Genomic DNA, 24,730 nt, shown 5'->3' on the forward strand with positions numbered 1-24,730 from the left:
AGAGGTCAAAGGGCCAAGTCAGCTAAAACGGGGAGACAGAAGGAGGGAGGGACCAACCTCAATCAACATGAAGCTGATTCCCATTTCCCATGAACAAGACATCAGTACATTTTCCAGATTCATAAAGTAATTAGTATAACCCTAGGAGTAATACTGTATAATGGAGCCCCTTATAATAAAAACACATATAAAAATATCCTCCACTTTGGTGGCCAAAATATATACAAAATACACCCTCCCTCTCGGCAGCCAAAAGGCCACTCCAGTCAGATAAGTAACCGCGCCAGCACAGAATACACCTGTTACGAGACAGGGACGTAAAATGGACAAGCTAAAAGCAAAGGATTTCAACCACAACTAACCTCCCAAGCCCAGTACCGTTTCAGGGGTCCCAATGCAGCCCTCTGGCCCTGGGGCTTCTGCCTGAGCCTCTGCCAGCAGCTAGCTTCGGAATCACCCTCAAACCCTCTCCCTCTCTCAAGCTTAAGACCAAGTGAAAACAACAGGTCTTCCTTCTGAAGAAGAAAATAATTTTAACACAGGCTTAGCAATCAACTGACAGGACAAAGGTTATAATTTTATTTTCATGCCTGATAGCATTGTCAGCCAAAGACAATTAATATAAAAGAATGATTCTAACTTGGTTGAAACTCCTACAAATGTACCACTATGCCATAATGATGTTTCCCATAAAAAATGGAGAAGGGAACTGAGGGGAAATTGAGGAGGACTGGTCTACCACAGGCCTTGTGTAAGTCATCACCAAGCCCATTTTGCCCAGGATCTCTGATCTGTGGGTCCCGCTGTCGGAAAGTTCACCCCGCAGATACCCACTTGGTTTGCCTCCTCACTTCATTCAGGCCTCTGCTAACGTGTCACCTTTTTTTTTTTATCCTCACCCGAGGATATTTTTCCATTTTTTATACAGATAGAGTGGGAGGGAGAGAGAGGAAGGGAGAGAGAGAGAGAAACATCGACGTGAAAGGGACACATCGAGTGGCTGCCACCCGCACGACCAACCAGGGCCGGGGACAAACTGCAACCGAGGTACGTGCCCTTAGCAGGAACCGAACCCGGGTCTCTCCGGACCGCAGGCCGACGCCCTAACCACTGAGCCAAACCAGCCAGGGCACGTGTCACCTTTTTAATGGGGCCTACAGCTGACTACCTTATTTTAAATAGCAATGCCTTCCTCCCCCAGCAGTACTTACTCCAACATAATTCTCTAGTTTTCTCCACAATTATCACCACCTGAAAGATTTTTTTTTTATCCTTACTGAAGGACATTTTTCCATTTTTTGTTCAGACAGAGTGGGAGGCAGGGGGGTGGGGGGGGAGAGAGAGAGAGAGAGAGAAACATCGACGTGAAAGGGACACATCAACTGTTGCCACCCGCACGACCCAACCAGGGCTGGGGACAAACTGCAACCGAGCCACGTGCCCTTAGCGGGAACCAAACCTGGGTTTCTCTGGACCGCAGGCCGACGCTCTAACTGCTGAGCCAAACCGGAAAGGGCACCACCTGAAAGATTTTATGTTTGTTTGTTTTTAATCACACACATGGTAGAATTTGAACATGTAGTGAGTTTACAGTGTTCAGTAGGCCACTGGAAACAATGAACGTAAACCAAATGTAAAACAGATAATAAGGCATATCAAGCCAAGATGGAGAGATAAGAATAACCAGCGGCAATGGGATATTACATGGGATACTGATGTTACCTATTTTCAAAAGTAATAATCCCGTTTTTCTTTAAAGACAGAATGTTCAATCAGATAACAACTTGTATGAAAATTCACCCCTAAAATCAACCAGTGTAGCTGCCAGCCCAAGGCAGTGACTGGTGGCCCTGCCGTGTCAGGTGTGCACCCTAGCACAAAGAACTCCGGACAAGTCCCCTCATCCTGCTGGACAGTGACCCCGAGAGACCCCCAAATGACAGCGGCCCATCTTAACATCCGGAGCTCCTACCACAGTGCCTGGCAAATGGAAGGCACTAAACAAGTGTTCGAGGGCATGAACGGAAACAAGGTGGAGAAGAGTTGTAAACATAATGTTAAAGAAGAAGTCATGCTAGATTATTATTTAGTATGATAAAGATTGGCAGTCAGACAGAGGAAATGAATCTGTGTTTGTAACCCAGACCCTAGAACTAGCCCAAAGGCAAACATATCATTTTGCTTCTTTTTGAAAATACGTTTTTATTTTTTTTAGAGAGAGAGTGGAAGGGAGAGAGAGATAAAAACATCTTATGTGAGAGAGAAACACTAATTGGCTTCCTCCTGCACACCCCCTATTGGGGATCCAGCCGGCAACCCACGCATGTGCCCTGACCGAGAACCGAATCGGGACCTCTCAGTCCATGGGACAACGCTCAATTCACTAAGCCACACTGGCCGGGCTCACTGGGCTACTTATTTGTACCAAACAGGCCTTGTTGTTGCTTTCTGCTCCCAGAGCAGAGGTCACTTACCACAGATGGAGACAGAACTCAGGGCTCGAAATTACAGTAGCTATTTGATTAGTTTTGGATCTTTTCTTTTTTAAATTTTTTTTCTTGCCCTGGCCTATTTTGGCTCAGCGATCAGACCTTTGGCCTGAGAATCAGAAAGTCCCGGGTTTGGTTACCGTTAAGGGCATGTACCTCGGTTGCAATTTGTTCCAGGCCTCGGCTGGGGTTGTACGGGTGGCAACCATTCGATGTTTCTCTCTCTCTTTCTTCCCCCCCCCGCTCCTTCCCACTCTGTCTGAGGAAAAATGCAAAAATATCCTGAGGTGAGGATAAAAAATATAAAAATAAATAAATAATTTTTTTTTCTTTATTGATTTTAGAGAGAGAGGAAGGGAGAGGGAGAGAGAGATAGAAACATTGATGAGAGAGAACACTGACTGGCCGCCTCCTGCATGGCCCCTACTGGGGATTAGGCCCAGAACCTGGTCATCGAACCAGTGACCTCTTGGTGCATGGGTCGATGCTCAACCACTGAGCCACACCAGGCGAGTTGTTGGATCTTGTATTTAAAGCGTTCAATAAAGAAGCCCATAAGTTACTAAATTACAATCTTTAAAAATATTTTGGTTTCCTTGGCAATCCTGTTTTACTATATGCATTTAAAAATGTATTCTGAAAAATTGATCAAAGGCTTCTCGCTTTGCCAAAGGGACTAATGGAGCAACAACAATTAAGAACTCCAGTTCTTGCCTGCTGGTGTGGCTCAGTGGCTGAGCACTGTCCCATGCACCATGAGGTCGCCAGTTTGATTTCTGGCCAGGGCACATGCCAGGGTTTCGGACTCGATCCCCAGTAGGTGGCGTGCAGCAGGCAGATGAAAGTTTCGCTGTCATCAATGTTTCTATCTTCTCTGCCTTCTCTTTGAAATCAATAAAAACATATTAAAAAACAAAAAGAACTCCCGTTCTTGAAGGTAGGGAAAGGCAAGCAGAGAACTTGTTCCAGCAGACCTGATAATTCTGTCCAGATAAAACAGGTCACTAAAGGACTTGTTGGGGGGGCCTCTTGAGTAAGAGAGACTTCATCTTCAGAGAGGTCATGACAGCAGGGAGGGTATGGCTTTGGTCAGATATATTCAAGATGTGCGATGGGAAAACAGCAAAGAGGACAGAGGGAAGAGAAGCATAATTACAAAACAAGACTGTAGAATAACAATCATCCAAGAGCATTAAGAATTTCTGAAGACTGGGCAACAACAAAATGATCAAAAGATGGGGAAAGGAACTAAGAAACCCAGTTTGTCCTCCCAGGATTTAATGAAATTTCTAAAAGGAAACAAAAGAACACTTTCCTACTGGACTGTTAAGTTCTTCCAGGAAAGACACCAAGTCTCTCACCTGTGCGCTCTCACACCTGAGCACTGTGCCTGACCTGCAGGGAGCCCTAAGTGCTGCATGAACTGGGATGTAAAAGCACATAATCAGTGATGACTGTAAAAAGTGGTGATCAGCCCTGGCGGTTTGGCTCAGTGGTTGGAGTATCGGCCTGCGGACCTGAGAGTCCCGGGTTCGGTTCCTGCTAAGGGTACGTACCTCAGTTGTGGTTTGTCCTGGCACCGGTTGGGGTCGTGTGGGTGACAACCACTCAATGTGTCTCTCTCACGTCGATGTTTCTCTCTCTCTTCCTCCCTCTTTCCCCCCACCCCCACCCAGCCCCCAAGGGCTCTATCTGAACATAAATGCAGAAGTGTCCTCGGATGAGGTTTAAAAAAAAAGAAAAGATGGTGATGAGCCCTGGCTGGTTTGGCTCATTGGTTAGAGTGTCAGCCTATGGAATGGAGGATCTAGGGTTCGATTCCCGGTCAAGCGTACCTGAGTGGCAGGTTCGATCCCTGGCCCTGATCAGGGTCATTTGGGAGGCAACCAATCGATGTTTCCATCTCCATCTCCATTTCTCTCCCTCTCCCTCCCTCCCTCCTACTCTGTCTAAGAATCAATGGAAAAATATCCTCAGAAAAAATCGTGGCATCACCCATGAGAAAAAGATCACCTATATTTACAAAGTTTTAAGACAGGAATAAGGGATATCATATTAACAACACAGTAAAAAAAAAAATAAGAAGAACTCTCTGAGAAGGATAAACGCAAAATTCAGAACAGCAGTGACCTGCTAGTGGGAGTGGGGGTGGACAGCAGAGATTCGACAGAGGGTTCATAGTTGTTACTCTGTCTCACAGAAATTATTATGTATGTCCAGAATATTTTCTAAATAACTTTTTTGTATAATTTTAGAAGAAAATAAATAGGCAAAGGGATTTTTTTCCTTAATTCTACTCAGAGTACCAGGAAATGTAGACATAGACCTGTTGGACACAATGAGAGAGTAATGTTAACAGATGTTCTCTAAATAGAACACAAGTCTTATTTTTCTTCTATTGTTTTCAACAAAAAGTATTTTCTCATTCACTTAGTTATTTGACTCGTGGCGTTACAGAGTAGCTGCTATGGCCCTGGCTGGTTTGGCTCAGCAGTTGAAGCGTCAGCCAGTGGACCAAAGAGTTACGGGTTCAACTTCTGGTCAAGGTGGCGGGTAGGTAAATGCAGTATTGCGTACTCCCACAACCACATCAAAATTACAACTAAACTACAAAACAACCATCATTCAAAACCGCCTGAAATCAAGCTGAATGGAAGTCCTACAACTAGAAATTAAAGAAGCCACATGGAGACTGGTAGAAGGAGCAGAGGCAGATGGGCTGGTCCCACACCCACGTGTGGCGGATAAAAATCAGAAGGACACCTCGGCTGGGAAGGTCCTCCCTGAGGACTGAGAGGTCCCCGTCCCACACCAGGCACCCACTCAGAATTCCAGGGCAAGAAGAGAATCCCCATAACTTCTGGCTGTAAAACCAGTGGGAACTGAGGCTCAGGGAGGCTGAGCTTGCTGAAGCCCCAGGCAGCTCCTCTTAAAGGGCCCGCCCATGGACTTACTCCCTCGGGGCTCCAGCGTAGGGGAGGCAGCTCGAAAAACACCAGAGATAGACGGGAAAGAACTGAGTTGTTTGGCATTGGGGCCAGGGCTGGAGAGGGGGCTTTCTCCTGGACAGACGTGCTGTCAGAGGCCTTTGTTCCTTTGGTGAGCCCTTCCCCCACAAGGCCAGGTCGCCATATCTGGGACTCCAGCAACCTGGTTCACAGTTTGCCCCGCCCTGGTGATTCCCTGAGGCCCCGCCCCACCCAACTTTCAGGCCCTCCCAAGCTGTTACCAGTTGCTTTACCATAACATAGGCCTGTCTTGAATCCTGCTTCAGATATTCCGAAATTCTCTAAACAAGCAGCATCTGGTCTCAAAGAGCCCCAAACCTCTTGTTAAGTGGCCCCAGGCCTGGCACTAGGAGCAGCCAGCCTTGGTTCACAACTTGGCTTTGCCCGGGCAACTCCAAGCCCAGCACAAGAAGCAGCCATCTGCAGATCACTCTGCAGTTTATGCCTGGTGGCCCCGGGTAGGATGCAAGCAGTGGCTGCCCTGGCCCCAGAGCCAGCACACCCAGTGGACAGCTTCAGATCACTGCAAAGCACCACCACCCAACCACCTCCACAAGTGACACGCTCAAGGAGTGGACTCAGTGGGTACCAGAGCCCTGCTGAAGTAAGTCTTGCTGTGGGTAGTGGGCCCCTGCACAGCTGATCCTCCAAGGTAGTCAGAGGTCGGTGGACAGTGGGCACAGCCAGTTCTTACAGCTGATCAGCCTGAGTAAAACCCTCTCACTGATGTGCCAACAGCAATCAAGACTCAATTACAACGGAAGGGTGTAAAGTCCACCCTAGGGGTGCACCTGAAGGGCCCAGCTGGGAGACCAGGGAGGCTGTGCCACTGGACACTACAGGACACCTACTACAATTGACCACTCTAGGAAGTCCAGGAAGACAGGGCAACTCTACCTAATACACAGAAACAAACACAGGGAGGCAGCCAAAATGAGGAGACAAAGAAACAGGTCCCAAATGAAAGAACAGAACAAAATTCCAGGAAAAGAAATAAACAAAATGGAGATAAGCAGTCTAATAGATGCAGAGTTCAAAACACTGCTTATAAGGATACTCAATGAACTTAGTGAGAATTTCAGTGAACTTAGTGAGGGCCTCAAGAGCATAACAAAGGACCAGTCAGAAATGAAGGAGGCACTAAGTAAAATTAATTTACAGAGATTCAATAGTAGAGTAGGTAAAGCCAAGAAACAAACCATTGATTTGGAATATAAGGAAGCAAAAAACACCCAATCGGAACAGCATAAAGAAAAAAAAAAAAAATCCAAAAAAATAAGGTTAGTGTAAGGAGCATCTCAGACAACTTCAAGCATACCAACATTCGCATCATGGGGTGGCCAGGAGGAGAAGAGAGAGAACGAGAAACTGAAAACCTATTAGAAATAATGGCAGAAAACTTCCCATACTTGGTGACGAAAACAACCATATAAATCCAGGAAGCACAGAGTCCCAAACAAGATGAACCCCAAGAAGCCCACATCAAGACACATCATCATCAAAATGCAAAAGGTTCAAGACAAAGAGAGAATCTTAAAAGCAGCAAGAGAAAAGCAGTTAGTTACCTACAAGGGAGCTCCCATAAGACCGTCAGTTGATTTTTCAAAAGAAACTTTGCAGGCCAGAAGGGAGTGACAAGAAATATTCAAGAGTGATGAAAAGCAAGAACGTACAACCAAGATTACTCTATCCTGAAAAGCTGTCATTTAGAATCGATGGATATACTGTATAAAGAGTTTCCCAGACAAGAAAAAGAGTTCATCACCACCAAACCGTTATTATATGAAATGTTGAAGGGTCTTCTTGAAGAAAAAGAAGATCAAAAATATGAACAAACAAAATGGCAATACATACATATCTATGGACAACTGAATCTACAAACAAAATGAACAGGCAGAACAGAAGCATTCTCATAGATACAGAAAACATTTTGTTGGTTGCCAGATGGGAGGAGGTTTGGGGGAATGGGTGGAAAAGGTGAAGGGATTAAGAAGTACAAACTGGCCCTGGCCAGTTTGGCTCAGCGGTTAGAGCGTCCGCCTGCGGTCTGGAGAGACCCGGGTTCGGTTCCCGCTAAGGGCACATACTTCGGTTGCAAGTTTGTCCCCGGCCCTGGTTGGTCGTGCGGGTGGCAGCCACTCGATGTGTCTCTTCACGTCGATGTTTCTCTCTCTCTCTCCCTTTCTCTCTCTCCCTCCCACTCTATCTGTACAAAAAATGGAAAAATATCCTCGGGTGAGGATTAAAAAAAAAAAAAGAAGTACAAACTGATTGATAGACTGACAAACCTCAAAGGGAAGAGGCGGTAGGGAGGTGGGAAGAAAATAAAAAAACAAGTTCCAGGTTCAATCTAGTCAAGGGCACATACCTCGGCCACAGTTTGGTCCCCAGCCCTGGTTGGGTCATGCTGGAGGCAGCCAGTCGATGTGGCTCTCTCATATCGATGTTTCTCTCTCCCTCCCTCTGCCTCACTCTAACTGAAGATACATGGAAAAATTTCCTCAGGTGAGGATTTAAAAACAAAAAACAAACAAACAGAGTATCTGCTATGTGCTAACATGGTTCTGGGGAACAAGAAAACGAATAACACTGACAAGGTCCCTGCTCCTAACTTATGTTCTAAAGAGAGGAGGGAATGGAGATTAAATTAAAAAAAAAAAAAAAAGATATTCCTACTGGGAAATAGGGTCTTTGCAGATGCAATCAAGTTAAGATTAAGGCCACTCTAATCCAGTGACTGGTGTCCTTATAAAAGGAGGAAACCTTGGACACAGACACACAGAAAGGAAGGTTGGCCATGAGAAGTCGGAGGCAGAAATAGGAGTGATGCTTCCACCAGCCAAGACCCAGCAAGGATGGCAGCAACCAACAGAAGCTGGAGGAGACAAGGAACCTCCTTTAGGGCCTTCAGAGGGAGCACGACCCTGCTGACACCTTGTCTTCGGACGTCGGGCCTCCAGAGCTGTGAGAGAAGACACTTCTGCTGACGTGAGCCACCGAGTCTGTGTCATTTTGTTGGGGTAGTCCTAGGAAACTAATCCTAAACCCAAGCCGATGGCACTGCAAGAAGCTGGGACCACAGGGGGGAGCAACTCGCAGGACGCACTCAGCCTCCCAGCACTGCCGGAGCCCGGTGCACCCGAGAGCAGTCCAACTAAGATGCCTGCAGGGACCCCGCGCCTGGACGAGGGACTCCTGCTCGGTGGCAGCTGTGTCTGTCAGCACCTGCGTCTTGATTCTGGAACAGAAAGTCTAGTCTCCTGCACGTTCAGTGGATGACAAATCTACCCGCCGGCCCTACACCTACCATGGAGGACCCCAGAAACCAAGCAGAAGCCACCACCTTCCTCACGGAAAGCTGTCCGATCCTCTTGAGAGTTCTTTTCTTTAAGCTACACAAGCTTATGTAGTTTTGGTCATTTCCTCTCGTGACTGATTTATTAATTCAACAGATCTTATTCAGTGCCCATCATGCATCAGGTGCTGTTAAAGGTGCTGGGGACAGAGCAGAGAATAAAGTGGACACTAGTCCCTGTGGAACTTGCACTCTGGGAGGGGAGCAGAGAAAACAGGACGTCAGATGAGGTATGTGGACACCTGCCGGAGATAAGAGCCCAAGAAGTGACCATGTCAGACAGAGGTTGTGCTTCTAGGCAGGGAAGCCACGGAAGGTGTTACTGAGAAACTGATCAAACATCCGGGAAGTTAAGCAGAAACGTCTTGTGGATTTTAGGGCAAGAGCATTCTAGGCCTAGAAACAGCAAGTATAAAGGCCCAGATAGGGACCGTGCCTGGAAAGTTCCAGAACAGCAGGGAAGTCGGCATGGCCGAAGCAGAGGGAATGAGCGCACTGAGAGGAGGTGGAGCGGCAGGAGGGCCAGGTCACACTCAGCGCTGGTCGTGGTGACTACAGACACTCCGGTGAAGGCAGGGAGCAGGTGGGGGTTTCAAACAGAGAACTGACGTGACCTGTCTTATGAGGGGTCTGGTTTGTTTTGTTCTGTTTAAACTCGTTTATGTAATAAATTCATGCAAATTTGCTATTGCAACCTGCCAAGAACCTGGCTAATAACCAACAGCTGTTGTGACTGTGCAGCGCGGTGGCTATGTGAGAAACGGAGTCTAACTTCACAAACATGGTGCTTATGCTGCAGTGGGACCGCTGGGTCCACACTGAGAACAGACCGCGGAGAACAGGTCTGAGCTGCAGAGACAAACGTAGGAGTCATCAGATTAGAGACAGTAATTAAAGCCAAGAAACCAGACAAAGCAATAAGAGAATGCACACAGGAGAGGATGGGAGGCTAACTGTTGAGCCCTGGCACCCTGACATTCAGAGCTCAGGGCGATGAAGAAGAACCAGACAGAGGACTAAGCAGGAACAGACAGAGACAGGAGGAAAACCAGGAGAGGGTGGTATTCTGGAAGACGAAAGAAAGAAGTGTTTCAAGGAAAAGAGGGCCACAGCCATTTCAAGTGAAGCTGACAGGTCAGACCGGATGGTGACTCAGACACGAGAGGCCTCACCTGACGGGGGTCGATGCAGCAGATGGTATAAGGACAGAGGGAGGGCAGTGAGCACAGGCAACTCCTTCTAGAAGTTCTGTTGTAAACGGGTGCGGAGATGTGGGTGGAAGCAAGCAGGGGAAATGAGACCAAGAGTCCCTTTCATTGCCTCCCATGATCAGTTTGCCTCCCATACATGCCTGACCGGGGACTGAACCCACAACCTAGGTATGTGCCCTAACCGGGAATCAAACCCTCAACCTTTTGGTGTATGGGACAATGCTCCAACCTACTGAGCACCCCGGCCAGGGCAAGAGTTCCTTTTTATTTCTTCCTATGATGCGAGAAGGAAAAGCATGTTAATGGTCATTTAAAAAAATAAAATTTTGCCCAGCCGGTGTAGTTCCGTTGGTTGACAAATGTCCCACGCACCAGGAGGCCACTGGTTCGATTTCCAGTCAGGGCACATGCACACGTTATGGGCTCGATCCCCAGTAGGAAATGTGCAGGAGGCAGCCAGCTGATGTTTCTCAATCATCGATGTTTCTGTCTCTCTCTCCTTCTCCCTTCCTCTCTCTGAAATCAATAAAAATGTGTTTTTTTTTTAAGTTAGAAAAAAAAGCCCTAGCCGGTTGCTCAGTGGTTAGAGCTTCAGCCTGCAGATCAAAGAGTCACGGGTTCAATTCTGGTCAAGAACGCATATCTGGGTTGCAGTTCAGTCCCTGGCCCTGGTTGGGGTCCTGCGGGAGGCAACCAATCAATGTGTCTCTCTCACATTGATGTTTCTCTCCCTCTCTCTCTCCCCCACCTCCCACTCTATCTGAAGATAAATGAAAAAATATCCTCGGGTGAGGATTAAAAAAAAATTTCCACTTGAGCTGGAAAACCTGACAAAGCAGGAGAAACGGGACTGCGGGGGGCAACGGCTCTGAGCAGGTAAGAGGAGCTGGGATCTAGGGTAGGCCTGGGACGGGGGGGACAGTGCAAGCATAGCAACAACTGGCTGCACACCCAGGTAGGGAGGGGATGCAATGATGCGAGCGTCAGGAGGTCCCTTCTCCCACATCTCTTTTCTCCATAAATAGGAAGATGGGCTATCAGCTAAGAGTACACACAGAGAATGAGGCTGCAGGCGGAAGACGGTGTGGAATAATTAGCAGAGTGGGAGAGAAAATCAGGAAATAACGGTGTAATTGCCTACCCCTGTTAAGGGTCTCCTTGAGTTTGTGATCATGAATCTGAAATGAGACAGACAGCATGGTTCTGGCTTGTCTCTGACTTGGTTTCAATGCACAGGGGGTGCTGCAGTTACTGCTGGTGGTCCCGAAGAGACACTGTGCTGCGAGCAGGAGTGCTGGGGGCTTACCCGGCGCACACAGAGTGCTGCTGGGTCTCCTCCCTGACGTTTGCCGACGCAGTGAGACTCCCCATCAAACCAGCTCCCCCTGGACAATTTCTAGTATGGGGGGCGGGGGGGAAGGTGAAAAACACAACTAGAATCCCAAACCCTTCCCGCACCAGGGGACCAGCACAGCTTCTCAAAGGTGTACAGAGGAGACATTTCAGGCAAAGGCACTGTTCATTACTAACTGACGTTTTGGCCTGAACTGCTCTCACTTTTATAAGTAACAGAATTATGTATAAGCACCTATATTTCCATAAGGAGGAGACTACAATGATGTCTAACAAGAGTTACAGCAACAAAAACTCTGTAAACACTTTTTTTTATTCCTCACCTGAGGATATTTTTCTACTTATTATCAGACAGAGTGGAAGGGAGAGAGGGGGGAGGGGGAGGGAGAGAAACATCAATGTGATAGAGCCACATGGACTGGTTGCCTGCCACACAACCCAATCAGGGCCGGGGACAAACCGCAACTGAGGTATGTGCCCTTGAACAGAATCAAACCCACAACTCACTGTTCTGCGGGCAGCCGCTCAAACGCTGAGCCAAACCAGCCAGGGCTGTAAACACTTTTAATTGACAAGTTAGCCTAGATCAGGACAGGTTATTCGGAGGGGATGAAGGGAGAGCATATTAAATGACTGTGAAACTAAACACCAGATATTCCGTTATTACATGATATGACGATTAATACAGGTCTCTTAGCACCTGCTTTTTCATAATTAGAATCTTAAGTAATTATAATAATTGTTATAATTATTATGTTCGATAGAAATGCTCATTTAGAGAAAGGACAGATATTTCAAATATACAGTATGAGCCAATATCATCATTTCCCAACAAAGATACTCCTAGATATCAACCATGAACTCATTAATTATAAAGAAATAAACCTTTATGAGAGTTAAATAACTGTTAATGAGACAGTCCTAAAACATCATACTAAGCAAACTTTTATACCCTGAAAATTGAGAGAAAGACTTCTACACCAATGTACAATGAAAACAAGGAATCCGTAATTACAGACTTGTTACTTTGACCATTACTTTAATACTGCATTTTCAGATTATTTTATCTTAAAAGAAAAGCATGAGCCAAATTCATCACATCAGCAGAACCAAATTTAGTCTTAATCACTTTACTATCAAAGCTAAGACCTGACCCTCTTTGGAAAAAAAGATAAGCTATGGAAAGGAAAACAAGGAGTCACAACAGATCACTATCAAAGTGAACAGACATTAACAAGTCATGCTGTAATAAAACCACTGACTACAGGATTTATTTATTTAATCCTCACTGGAGGATATTTTTCTGTTTATCTTCAGATAGAGTGGAAGGGAGGAAGAGAGAGGGAGAGAGAGAAACATCGAGGTGAGAGGGAACACTGACTGGTTGCCTCCAGCACAGCCCCAAACAGGGCCGAGGACGAACCATAACCGAGATACATGCCCTTGACCAGAATCAAACCTGCGACTCATTGGTCCAAGGGCTGATGCTCTAACCACAGAGGCAAATGGACCAGGGCCTGAATGCAGGATTTTGAAAAATTGCTGTTCAACTTAATTTACCCAGTTGTGGACATGTCACAACTGTAAGCTAATAAAAAACTATGATTAGAATTATAAACACACCCCGGTATGAAGAGAAGGCTTACCTGATGCACCTATTGGGGAGGTAGCTGGGGTCATGTTGTGGACATTGAGACCAAGACTCTGGGAGGGGCCTGGGGCTGACGCTGCTAGAGGAGGCCCCGGAGGGTTCTCTCTCTGGGGAGAGGTAAGCGGGGTGGTCGGCTGGGAAGTCTGTCCACCAGCAAGTCGAGCGAGGCGCCTCCGTCGGATCTAGGGAGGGAAAGGGCACACTGTAAGTCCACAGCAGAAACAAGGCTGCCCGAGGACACCCACGCGGTCAATAACCATGCTGGAGCTGAACTGAACATGCCTTGCGAAGAAAGCACCCATCCGAGACACGTAATAACTCAGCACACCAATATTTCTGCAAGCCACCACTTCACTTTTTAAAGACTGCAGCTTAGAAATTATTTTAAATCCTAAATTCTACCCAAACCAAATTTTAAATTACATGTGTGGGTAGAATAAACACATTTTTCACACAGGCAAAAATAAATAAATACAAACTGCATCTCAATCGCCTTAATCATCTTCTCTCTGTTTATCACACTTTCTTGACTGATACTGTGAATTTGCAATTAGCACACCACACTTTTAAACACACTCAAACTTGCTGCTATTTTAATAAAACTATATAACTTGGCCGTTTTAAACAGGTGAGATGAAAAATAAATATCCAATTTATTCACTAAAACAATGACAGAAAATAACACAAGTTATGCTAAGGTACAAATCTTATTATCACTTTCAAGAGCGGAATGATTAGGTTTTTCTTCATTTCAATAAAAATATAATCTATAACTTCTTTATACCAATCTTCCAGAGTTTTGAAGTTATTACAGATATGTCCAGAAAATCCCAGCAGATCAAAGAACTCTTTCCTGGACATTTTGAGAGGCATTAACTTCATAACCAGTCAATAAACCCTCACTGACCCCAGGCTGTCTGTCCCAGGCCAGAAGACAGCCAAGCAGGCATCACAGAAGCCAACCAACCGGGCTGCTCACAGGCTTTCCATTATGAATGAGGAAGATGACGGATTAAATTATGACAAATGCTAACAGGGAAGGACCTCATCTGAACTAAGAAGCTGTCTGTCATGCTAACATTGCAGAAAATCTGCTCCTTTTATTGTTCAGACAACCAAGAACATGCTGATTCTTGACCCCCAAGTTCAGAAGCCCCTACTTGTGTCCCTGCTGCAAATACAGCTGTCAATGAACATCTACAAATCCCTGAAGTCGTTTGGTTGTTTATCTACTTAACTAGATTAAGCCCGGTGAAGGAAAGTTAAAGGATTAGGTTGTATTTATTTAATCAACACTGATGTAGCACTTCACCATCTTCTAGCAATGTTCTAAGAACTGTACAAATACATACTTATTCAGTCTTCATCATAACCACGGGGGTAGGTACTTCTATTATATCCATTTTACTATTTTTTTAATTTTAAAAATATTTTTTCTTTATTGATTTTAGAGACAGAGGAAGGGAGAGAGAGAGCGAGCGAGAAATATCCATGAGAGAGAACATCAACTGGCCGCCTCCTACATGCCCCCCCCCCCCCGCCGGGGATCGGGCCTACAACCTGGGCATGTGCCCTGACAGAAACTGAACCGGCGACCTCTTGGTGCATGGTCGACGCTCAGCCACTGAGCCACACCGGCCGGGCTGTGTCCATTTTATATATGAGCAGACTGAGGCACCGAAAGGTTAGATACCTTGACTCAGGAGTTACTGGCAGAGCTGGGATTTGAACTCATGGAATCTGGCTCCGGTATCTGTGCTCTTACCCCTAAACCAATAGTCTGGGGACCTCTGGAGGGCTTCCAAGAGGCCTTTCCAGAGGTTTTGTGAAGCCAAACTATTTTTATAACAACACTAAGACATTTCCCTTTTCACTCTCATTCTCTCACAAGTGTCTACTGGAGGTTTCCAGAGGCCAAATGACATGTGGTGTTGCAGCTTCTTTAAATAAAAAAGCTAGTGTGTGAATCCAGCTGTCTCCTATAAATCAGACATTGAAAAGATTTGAAAGAGCAAAAACAAAGTCACTCATTAAATTTGTTTGGGGAAATGTAGCTATTTTCATTAAAAACATTATTTATATTCACATACAACAGCTTTTATTAGTTTTTTTAAAGAATTCGTAATTTTTTAAAGTATCTCACTCAACTTTCATTTCTGATGTGGCAAATATCAACAAATAAAACCCACCTGCACAAAGTTCTTTGTGAGCCTCAGCACTGCAACAGCGCAGGCAATCCTGGCCCCCAGGCCTGCGGGGACCACTGCTCCCCGCCAGGCTGCGCCTCTCTCTCATCTGGACCCCCTGAGGTCTAGCACGGCCCCTGGCCTGTCATGGGAGCTCAGTGCTCGCTGACCTACACTGAACACAGAAGGGAAACCGTGAACGGCATCACAAATCATCCGAGGAGAACTAGTACTGTGATGAAAATCGTACTGAAAGAAAGCAATGAAGTACTTCTCACGAACACTTAACTGGGGAGAGGGAGAGGGAAGTAAACCAGAAACTCTCACCTCCACCTCTTCTCCACCCGACTGCTCAGGGCAGAGACCCAGGGCCTGTGTTCACTGCTTCCTCAATCTCTTCATCTAAACACAGACCATGCATCACCAAGTCTTGTTCCTTAAGCCTGAGTCCGCCTCGTTTCTCAGCTCCTCGGCCACCAGCCTGTCCGGCCACCACGCTCCCTCACCAGGACCTCTGCAGAGGCTTCCTAAAGGATCTGCCTGTGTCCACTCCGGCCTGGAGAGGATAGAGGCCATATTCCTTTCCCCAAACACTTTCTAAGTTTTAGATTTCTGAAATGCAAATAAAAACCACAATGAGCCCTGACCAGTTTGGCTCATTGCTTAGAATGTTGGCCCTCACACCGAAGGGTTAAGGGTTCAATTCCTGGCCAAGGGCACGTACCTGGGTTGCAGATTTGATCTCCAGCCCCAGTTGGGGTCATGTGGGAGGCAACAAATCGATGTTTCTCTCTCCCTTTCTCCCTCCCACTCTATCTAAAAACCAATTGGAAAAAACATCCTCAGCCCTGGCCGGTTTGGCTCAGCGGTTAGAGCGTTGGTCTGCGGTCCAGAGAGACCCGGGTTCGGTTCCCACTAAGAGCACGTACCTCAGTTGCAGTTTGTCCCCAGACCTGGTTGGGTTGTGCAGGTGGCAGCCATTCGATGTGTCCCTTTCACATCGATGTTTCTCTCTCTCTCTCTCTCTCTCTCTCTCTTTTCCTCTCTCTCCCTCCCACTCTATCTGAACAAAAAAATGAAAAAATGTCCTCAGGTGAGGATTAAAAAAAAAGGAAAGAAAAAAATCCTCAGGTGAAGATTTAAAAAATAATAAAATAAAATGTGATATTATCCATACAATGAAATTATTATTCAGCCTTAAAAAGGACAAAAATTCTGACATGCGCTACAACAACATGGTGAACTCGGAGGACATTTGCTGAGAGAAAGAAGCCAGTCACAAAAAGACAAACGCTGTTATTCCACTTAATGTGAGGAACCTAGACCACTGGAATTCAGAGACGGAGAGCTTAATGGTGGCTACCAAGGGTTGGGGAGATTTCTTTTTAATTTTTTCTTTATTGATTTTAGAAAGAGAGGAAGGGAGAGGGGGAGAGAGATAGAAACATGGGTGAGAGAGAACATCGTTTGGCCGCCTGCTGCATGTCCCCCCTGGGGATCAGGCCCACAACCTGGACATGTGCCCTGATCGGGAATCGAACTGGAGACCTCTTGGTGCATGGGTCGACGCTCAACCACTGAGCCACACCGGCCAGGCAAGATTTTTTAAATCTAAAAATAGAATAAAATCCTAAGTGATAAGAAAGCATGTTATGCCCTGGCCGGTGTGGCTCAGTGGTTGGAGCGCCGACCCGCGGACCAATAAATCGCAGGTTAGATTCCGGTCAAGGGCACGTACCTCAGTTGCAATTCGTCCCTGGTCCTGGTTGGGTCGTGTGGAAGGCAGCCACTCGATGTGTCCCTTTCACGTTGATGTTTCTCTCTCTCTTCCTCTCTCTCCCTCCTAATCTACCTGAAAAAAAAAGGAAAAATGTCTTCTGGTGAGGATAAAAAATAAAAAGAAAGCATGTTAGTCCGGCTGGTGTGGCTCAGTGGTTGAGCATCAACCCATGCACCAGGAGGTCGCTGGTTCGATTCCCGGTCCGGGTACATGCCCAGGTTGGGGGCCAGATCCCCAGTGGGGGGCATACAGGAGGCAGCCAATCAATGTTTCTATATCTCTCCCTCTCCCTTCCTCTCTCTCCGAAAAATCAATAAAGGAAAAAAAAAAAAGGTTAAAAAAAAAAGACAGCATGTTATAGTTCCTCCTACACTCCATTCTCCACACAGCAATCACAGGAATTCTTTCGACATACAAATCACTTTCCCTGCTCAAACCTTCAGTGGCTTTGCACTGCACCTGGAATAAAAGTCCTCACCGCGTCCTCCACAGCCGCTGGCTCCCTGCGCCCCACCCAGATGGCAGCCACACACTGGCCCTCCAGCAGTCCCGAGAACATCTCCAGCTCTGTCTTATCTCTGGCCACCAGCAATTCCTTTAGCTGCCCAGGAGCACTTTCTCTGATTCTTAGCCCGCCTGTTGTGTCCTTCCCTCCACCCTCAGCTTGCATGTCACCTCCGGGAGGACTTCCCTGGGCATCATCTCTAGCACGACCCTCCTTGCCATACTTATTTGATTTTATGGGCCTCTAGTCACATCCCTTGCGCACTCCTCGTGGTCTGTAAAGATCATCTCTCACTCGCTGTCCTACTTACTGCCTGCTCCCCAGTGGAGCAGACGCTCCATGAGGAAACCAGGTCTACCTGCTCACTGTGCAGCTCCAGCTCTGAGCAGTGCCAGCACGTCGCCGCTGTGCAGGCTGCACGGGAGACGCTCACACGTGGAGTTGAGGGAGGCCAAGGATTGAAACCATACACGAGAGTGTTTAACTGAATAGTCAAAGCCCGGGCAGCCTTCCGACTTCTCATACTGACTCCTCTTCAGATACCCACATGTTCAACACACATTCAACGAGCACCACAGTCAACTGCACAGTTCTGCTCCCATGGAGCTCCCATTCTAGAGGCCAAAGGACAACAGCCCAATGACCAAAAACAACGCCAGGTGGTTAAGAGCACCATTAGAGAAAGACACAGTAGGGGAGGGACAGCAGGGCATGCTGGGGCGAGGGCACCAGTATTTCTATATGAGGTGGATTGAAAAGCCTCTCTGGTAAAGTGGTGTCTGGAAACACCAAGGAAGCAAGAAAGCAAGGTGTGTGGGAACCTGGGAAGACCAGTGTTTAGAGCAAAATGAGCAAGGGCAGAAAGAGCAGCTGAGTTCAGAGGATGCGAAGGGATCTCCAAGGCCACTGTAAGAGCTCTGGTTCTGGGACGCCACCAAAGAGTTTTGATCAGAACATGATTTGACTTACATTTTGTAGTTTTTGTTTTGGCCGCTGGGAAGAGTAATTGCAGGGGAGAACAGGGGTCAGCAGAGACTACTTAGGAGGCTAATCCCAGTCTAGGAGAGTAGGGTGATGACTTGGACTAGGGCAGGTAGCTGTGAAGCTCGTGGTAAGTGGTCAATTTGGGATATATTTTGAAATTAGGGCAGTATTTTAATATTTTTAAATGTGTTCCTGTATACACACCAATACAACAGAACATCTCATAAAGAGAGACTACATTTTCATGACAACCAGCATCTGGGAACTGGCTAGGAGTTAAGTTTCATTACCTTAGAGGCAGCTAAATTTAGGAGCCCATGTGTGAGTTCAAAGTCAAATTCAGCCTTTACTACTTACTACCCAGGTAGTTTTTTATTTACTTATTTATTTATTTTTTATCCTCACCCGAGGACATTTTTCCATTTTTTGTTCAGACAGAGCGGGAGGGAGAGAGAGGAAGAGAGAGAGAGAGAAACATCGACGTGAAGGGACACATTGAGTGGCTGCCAACCGCATGACCAACCAGGGCCGGGGACAAACTGCAACCGAGGTACGTGCCCGTAGCGGGAGCCGAACCCGGGTCCCTCTGTACCGCAGGCCGACGCTCCAACCGCTGAGCCAAACTGGCCAGGGCTACCCAGGTAGTTTTGCAGTAAGTCGCTTAACCTCTGAGCTTCAGTTCCGTGGGGATAAAACATACTTTCTCTGAGTTGTGAGAAAACCAACACCCTCGCTCTGTTCTCTACTTCACAGGTCATGCCTTCATGGCTCTACTACTTATGTGATGCTTTCCGTGCGATGCTTACTCACCAGCCCCCTACTTGAAGTTTCTTAAGGCAAGGACTTCTCTTAGTTTTGTTCTCTGATGTCCCGTCAGTGCCTAGAAGAGCGCAGTGCCTGGCACATAGTAGGTGCTCTTTAAATATCTGCTGCATGCCTGGCCGGTGTGGCCCAGTGGTTGAGCATTGACCCATGCACCAAGAGGTCACCTGTTCGATTCCCAGACAGGGCACATGCCCATGTGGGGCCGATCCCCAGTGCGGGGCATGTAGGAGGCGGCCAATCAATGTTTTCTCTCATCTATGTTTCTATCTCTCCCTCTCACTTCCTCTCTCTCTAAAATCAATAAAGGAAAAAAAATATATATATATATATATATCTGCTACATGAATGAAAGAAGAAATGTAAACTACTGGAAAATGCATTGCACATAAAGTTTACTGTCTATGGAATAACTATCATCTTTTGGTAAAACATGAAGTCAGTTTAACTCCGGGGACCAAGTTCAGCCTGAGATGTTAACTTCAGATGTTCTTAGTGATTTACACACAGGATAAATGTCCCGACTTATTGCAATATGAGCATGAAGGAAGAAAGGAAGTTTCCCAAGGAAGATCTCCACCATACTGGTATTTCCCAACCCCTACCCCCACCTCTCTACAACACAGGCTTAAAATAAGAATGAAGATTCAAACTTTGTGCAATAAACTGGGGACTATTAAGGGAGAGGGAAGAGTGGAGAAAGGAACAAAGGCAGGTCCATGCAAGACATGAATTGGTGCCCGGCCGGAGTGGTTCAGTGAATTGAGCGACATCCCATGAACAGAGAGGTCCTGGTTCAATTCCCAGTCAGGGCACGTGCCTGGGTTGTGGGCTTGATTCCCCGTGGGGGGCATGCAGGAAGCAGCCAATCAAGATCGATGTTTGTCTCTCATATTGATGTTTCTCTCTCTCTCCCTTCCTCTCAAAAAAATAAAAAATCAATGAAAACATATTTTTTAAAAAAAGACATGAATTGGCAGGAGGCGATTGGTAGGAACTGTCCTGACTCCCCGTCTTAAAGACCTACTGTTAGAGAAGAAACAGCCATGAACGGAGCAGTGCTCTGGGCTGCCCATGACTGCGACACCCTTCAGTGGACTGACCACTCTCTACAATGGTGGTGACTTTGAACTGGTTTGGCAACCTGAGGATCCTGGGAATATCTGGACAGGGGGCTCCCAAGAAAATGGCCGAGCAACTGCAGGCACACAGACCTGTCTAGGTAACTGGACTAAGAGATGTGACCTCACTTTCATCACAAACAGAACACATGGGACCCAAACTAAACAGCCCCAACATATCAGAATATTATTAAACTTTTTTCTCTTTGCTTACTCTACTTTTTTACACTAAGCTCACACAATTGGTACAATTAAGCAAAAGTCCTTTATTTTTATTTAAAAATTTTTTTTTCCTTTATTGAGAGAGAGGAAGAGAGAGGGAGAGAGAGAAACATCAATGAGAGAGAACATCGATTGGCCGCCTCCTGCATGCCCCCCACCGGGGACCTGGCCCACAAGTGGGCATGTGCCCTGACTGGGAATCAAACTGGCGACCTCTTGGTGTTAAACCACTGCGAGCTAAGCAAAAGTCCTTAAAAAAAAATTGTTTCCCCAGAAGTCACAAAAAACACTAAAAAGCATAAAAAAGGAACTTCCAATTCCTCAGCTTATGTCCTAAACCACAAGTCAACCCAAATACACTAATAATGAAATCTCATTCCTGGAGTTTTCGTCTTGACTGTTTCAGTTCTTATTCGCAGATGACATTAAAGTGGGGCTTTCCCCAGAATTGTTCTCTCCTGATGTAGCATTTCCTACCCTCACGTTACTGATGAACTAAGAATAGACTCAAAATAGCTCCAGCTCAGGACAGCAAGGGCCATTGTGGTAGCACGAGGCTGACCTAGGACAGGATGGGCCAAAATGTTCCTCTTATTTTTAGCACTTTGTAGGGGGGAAAATAAATCCAAACAGCATTGTTTTCAATTTAGTAAACAGTCATTCTACAAAAGCATCTTACTTTTTTTTTCTTTTCTTTTTGTTAATCCGGTATTTTCCCATTGATTTTTAGATAGAGTGGAAGGAAAGGAGGGAGAGAGAGAGAAACATCAATGTGAGAGTGACACATCAATTGATTGCCTCCCACATGACCCCAATTAGGCCAAGGATCGAACCTGCAACCCAGGTATGTACCCTTGACCGGGAATCAAACCTGAGACCTTTTGGACCGTGGGCCGAAACGCTAACTGCTGAGCCAAACAGGCCAGGGTGTATTTTACTTTTCTACTCAAAAAATTAAATCCCAAAATAAAAATAAAAAATGCTTTCCAATATTTACTCTTTGGAATGGTCCTCTAGAGATGTTTCCTATTTCAATTACTATTGTGATTTTATTTTTTTAAATAACTGGCCATATCTAAAACTTATAAAATGCTTTGACAATTTCACAATATACCTGTATCTAAGCCCAAAATATACTCCAAAATAAATACATTCATACCTGAACACCACATCTCTGTAATCTAAAATCCACGTTAACTTTTAAAAATTCGTAATTTTAGTCCTAGCCAATGTTGCGCAGTGGTTAGAGCATCAGCCCATGCGCTGAAGGGTCACAGGTTCGATTCCCACTCAAGGGCATGTACCTGGGTTACAAGTTCGATCCCGGCACCAGTAGGGGCACTTGCAGGAGGCAACCAATCGATATGTCTCTCTCTTCCTCTCTCCCTCCCTTCCACTCTCTAAAAATCAATGGAAAAAATATACTAGGCTGAGGATTAACAAACAAACAAAAAATAAAGAAAAGAAAAAGCCTCCCCAAAAAGCCTAGGGAAGGAGGGGGGCTGAAAAATGAGTGGGATAAGAGGCCTATCTTGTAAGAGTCTGGTCTGTGAGTGGGAGGTAGGGGAGAGGGTGACAGCCAGAGGGGAGTACAGGACCAGGGGTGGCATCTTGTTCTATAACCAGAATGAACTGGAGATTTTCTGAATCGGAAGCAGGAGAGAAGGAAAAACAGAAGATTGAGATGATTACCAAGAAAGCCAGGCACAGGGCAGAGCAGGACAGAACACAGGACACCATGACCACAATGGCTATTTTTATTAGAAAGAGGATGGCTTGATCCCCTGAAAATGGAAAGACTTGGGAGAGAACGAAGTGAACTGTGAGGTGAGAAGAACAGGCAGGAAGTGCCTGATGACTTCTATTTCTTTAGAAAAGCCCGACATCACCACCTACAGGGAATGGGGGAGGGGAGGGGTACTCCTAATGGCCCAGCAGGGGACGGAAGAGAAAGACACACACTATGGGTATTCCTAGGTGACTCTGGGCTACTTAAAGCTCCTTCCTGCTGGGATAAGTGACTCTGTTCTCTGGACACCAGAGGACATACCTGCTGTGCAACGGCACCAGGGCTCGACCTACCATCATACAATGGCTGTGACCCTGAGCAAGTGACTTAATGTCTACGGATAAAATGAAAATGGTCATCATACCTCACTTCACAGGGTCAAATAGTTATAGTAACTATCACCCGGTCCTAAGCGCCGATTTCATCAGCTATTATTGTTATTATTACTGGCACGACAAAAAAAATATTTCTCAAAGGCCAAAAACTATAACTTGTAAGTATCAAATTAGAAAAATTAGTAAATTTCTTTTGAAAAATGCAAATTAAAGATCAAACATAGTCGTTCTGGGTGTAATTGACATATAAGGAAAAACAACACTCTGCCCTGTGCCATTTACATTCTATTCGCCTTCCAATTTGTTCCTTCCCTTCTCCACATGGCCTCTCTCTCACCCTAATTCCGACCAAACCTCAGCTGCAGCTGGGCTGCACTCTGCTGGCACCTACACCTTCAGAGGTGACGGTGGATCAAGAGGTGACATCAGAAACACCAGTCACACTGACAGGCGGTCGCGCTACCCCTCTTCTAGAAAGCAATGTGCTATATTCTAGAGAAAGCCGTACAGGTGACCGTGCCCTTTGATCCACCCAGTAATACTGCTTCTAGAATTCTTGGGAAAATCAAAGATTCATCACAAAATCATGTATAATAGTAAAAATTCAAACAGATGAACCAAAAAACAAAAATCAAAACCTGACACCTACCTGAATTTCCTATATGTGAGGAAAAACAAAATCAATCACAGTACACCTAATGACACAAAAACCTGTAGCCATTAAAAAATGTTTTAATTTGAAAGGATAAGGAGATGCTTCAAATGCAATGTGAAGTGAAAAGGCAACATAAAAAAACTGCACACAATATGATCCTAATGATTTATTCATTGATTCACTTCAGCCAAGCCCCTAGGTGTCAAGCACTGAGATAAATGGGCTTTGAAGATAAATGAATGGACTCGGTCTCTGCCTTCAATCTAGTAGGGGAAACAGACACAGTAGAACTGCTCTGATGCAATACAGTAAGGGTAGAAGTGAAGCCAAAGCAGGGTGAGGTCTGCAGGAATGTGGGGTGTCATAGAGGAAGGTTCCAGGGACAGGTGACATTTCAGCTGAGTCTTTAAAAATGAAAATGAGACCCTGGCCAGTTTGGCTCAGCAGTTAGAGTGTCGGCCCGAAGACCAAAGAGTCTCGGGTTTGATTGCAGTCAAGGGCAGGTACCTCGGTTGCGGTTTGGTCCCTGGGCCCCGGTTGAGGTCGTACAGGAGGCAACCAATTGATGTGTCTCTCCCACATCGATTTACCTCTCTCTTTCTCTCCCTCCCACTCTATCTGAAGATAAAAGGAAAAATATCCTCAGGTAAGGATTAAAAAAAAATGTGGTCCAGGCAGTGCGGTTCAGTGGCTTGAATGTCGTCCCAGGGACTGAGGTCCAGGTTCAATTGCTGCGCGAGGCAGCTGATCCATGTTTGTCCCTCACATCCATGTTTCTATCTCTCTCCCTTCCTCTCAAAAACAAAAAAAAACACAAAACAATAAAGACATTTAAAAAGAAATAAAAATGAAAATGTGGCCCTGGCCAGATGGCTCAGTTAGTTAAAGCGTCATCCCATCCACCAAAAGGTTGCGAGTTCGATTCCTAGTTAGGGCATATAACTAGTTTGAGGGTTCAAACCAGGGCACATACCTGGTTGGGGCACATATGGGAGGCAATCACTCAATGTCTCTCTCTCTCTCAAAATCAATCAAACAGATCCTTAGATAAGGATATTTTAAAAATGAAAACGCTGGCATGGCTGGGTAGCTCAGCTAGCTAGAGCGTTGTCTCTATACACCAAGTCTGTGGGTTCAGTGCCCTGTCAGGGCACACACAAGAAACAACCAATGAATGCATGAATGAGTGGAACAGCAAATAGGCATGTGTGCGCTCAGTAAATCTATACTACTGAATATATAACCAGAAAAAAAATTTTTTTAA

At 45.9% G+C, this 24,730-nt stretch overlaps 1 protein-coding gene across 4 annotated transcripts in view; it reads right to left on the minus strand.

Annotated features, from left to right (window-relative positions):
• Positions 1 to 24,730, minus strand: part of UBE4B (ubiquitination factor E4B) — a 126,991-nt gene that overhangs the window by 81,511 nt on the left and 20,750 nt on the right. For 2 of the 4 annotated variants that reach the window (XM_036255584.1, XM_036255585.1), the window contains exon 2: positions 13,063 to 13,249. In XM_036255584.1, the coding sequence (XP_036111477.1) occupies positions 13,063 to 13,249 (187 nt within the window). Of the gene's footprint in view, positions 1 to 362; positions 439 to 13,062; positions 13,250 to 24,730 lie in introns of those variants that run through there. The other 2 variants (XM_036255587.1, XM_036255589.1) reach the window with 2 other exon arrangements.

The sequence above is a fragment of the Molossus molossus genome, unplaced genomic scaffold (assembly GCF_014108415.1).
Source record: "Molossus molossus isolate mMolMol1 unplaced genomic scaffold, mMolMol1.p scaffold_m16_p_12, whole genome shotgun sequence".
Classification (NCBI taxonomy): domain Eukaryota; kingdom Metazoa; phylum Chordata; class Mammalia; order Chiroptera; family Molossidae; genus Molossus; species Molossus molossus.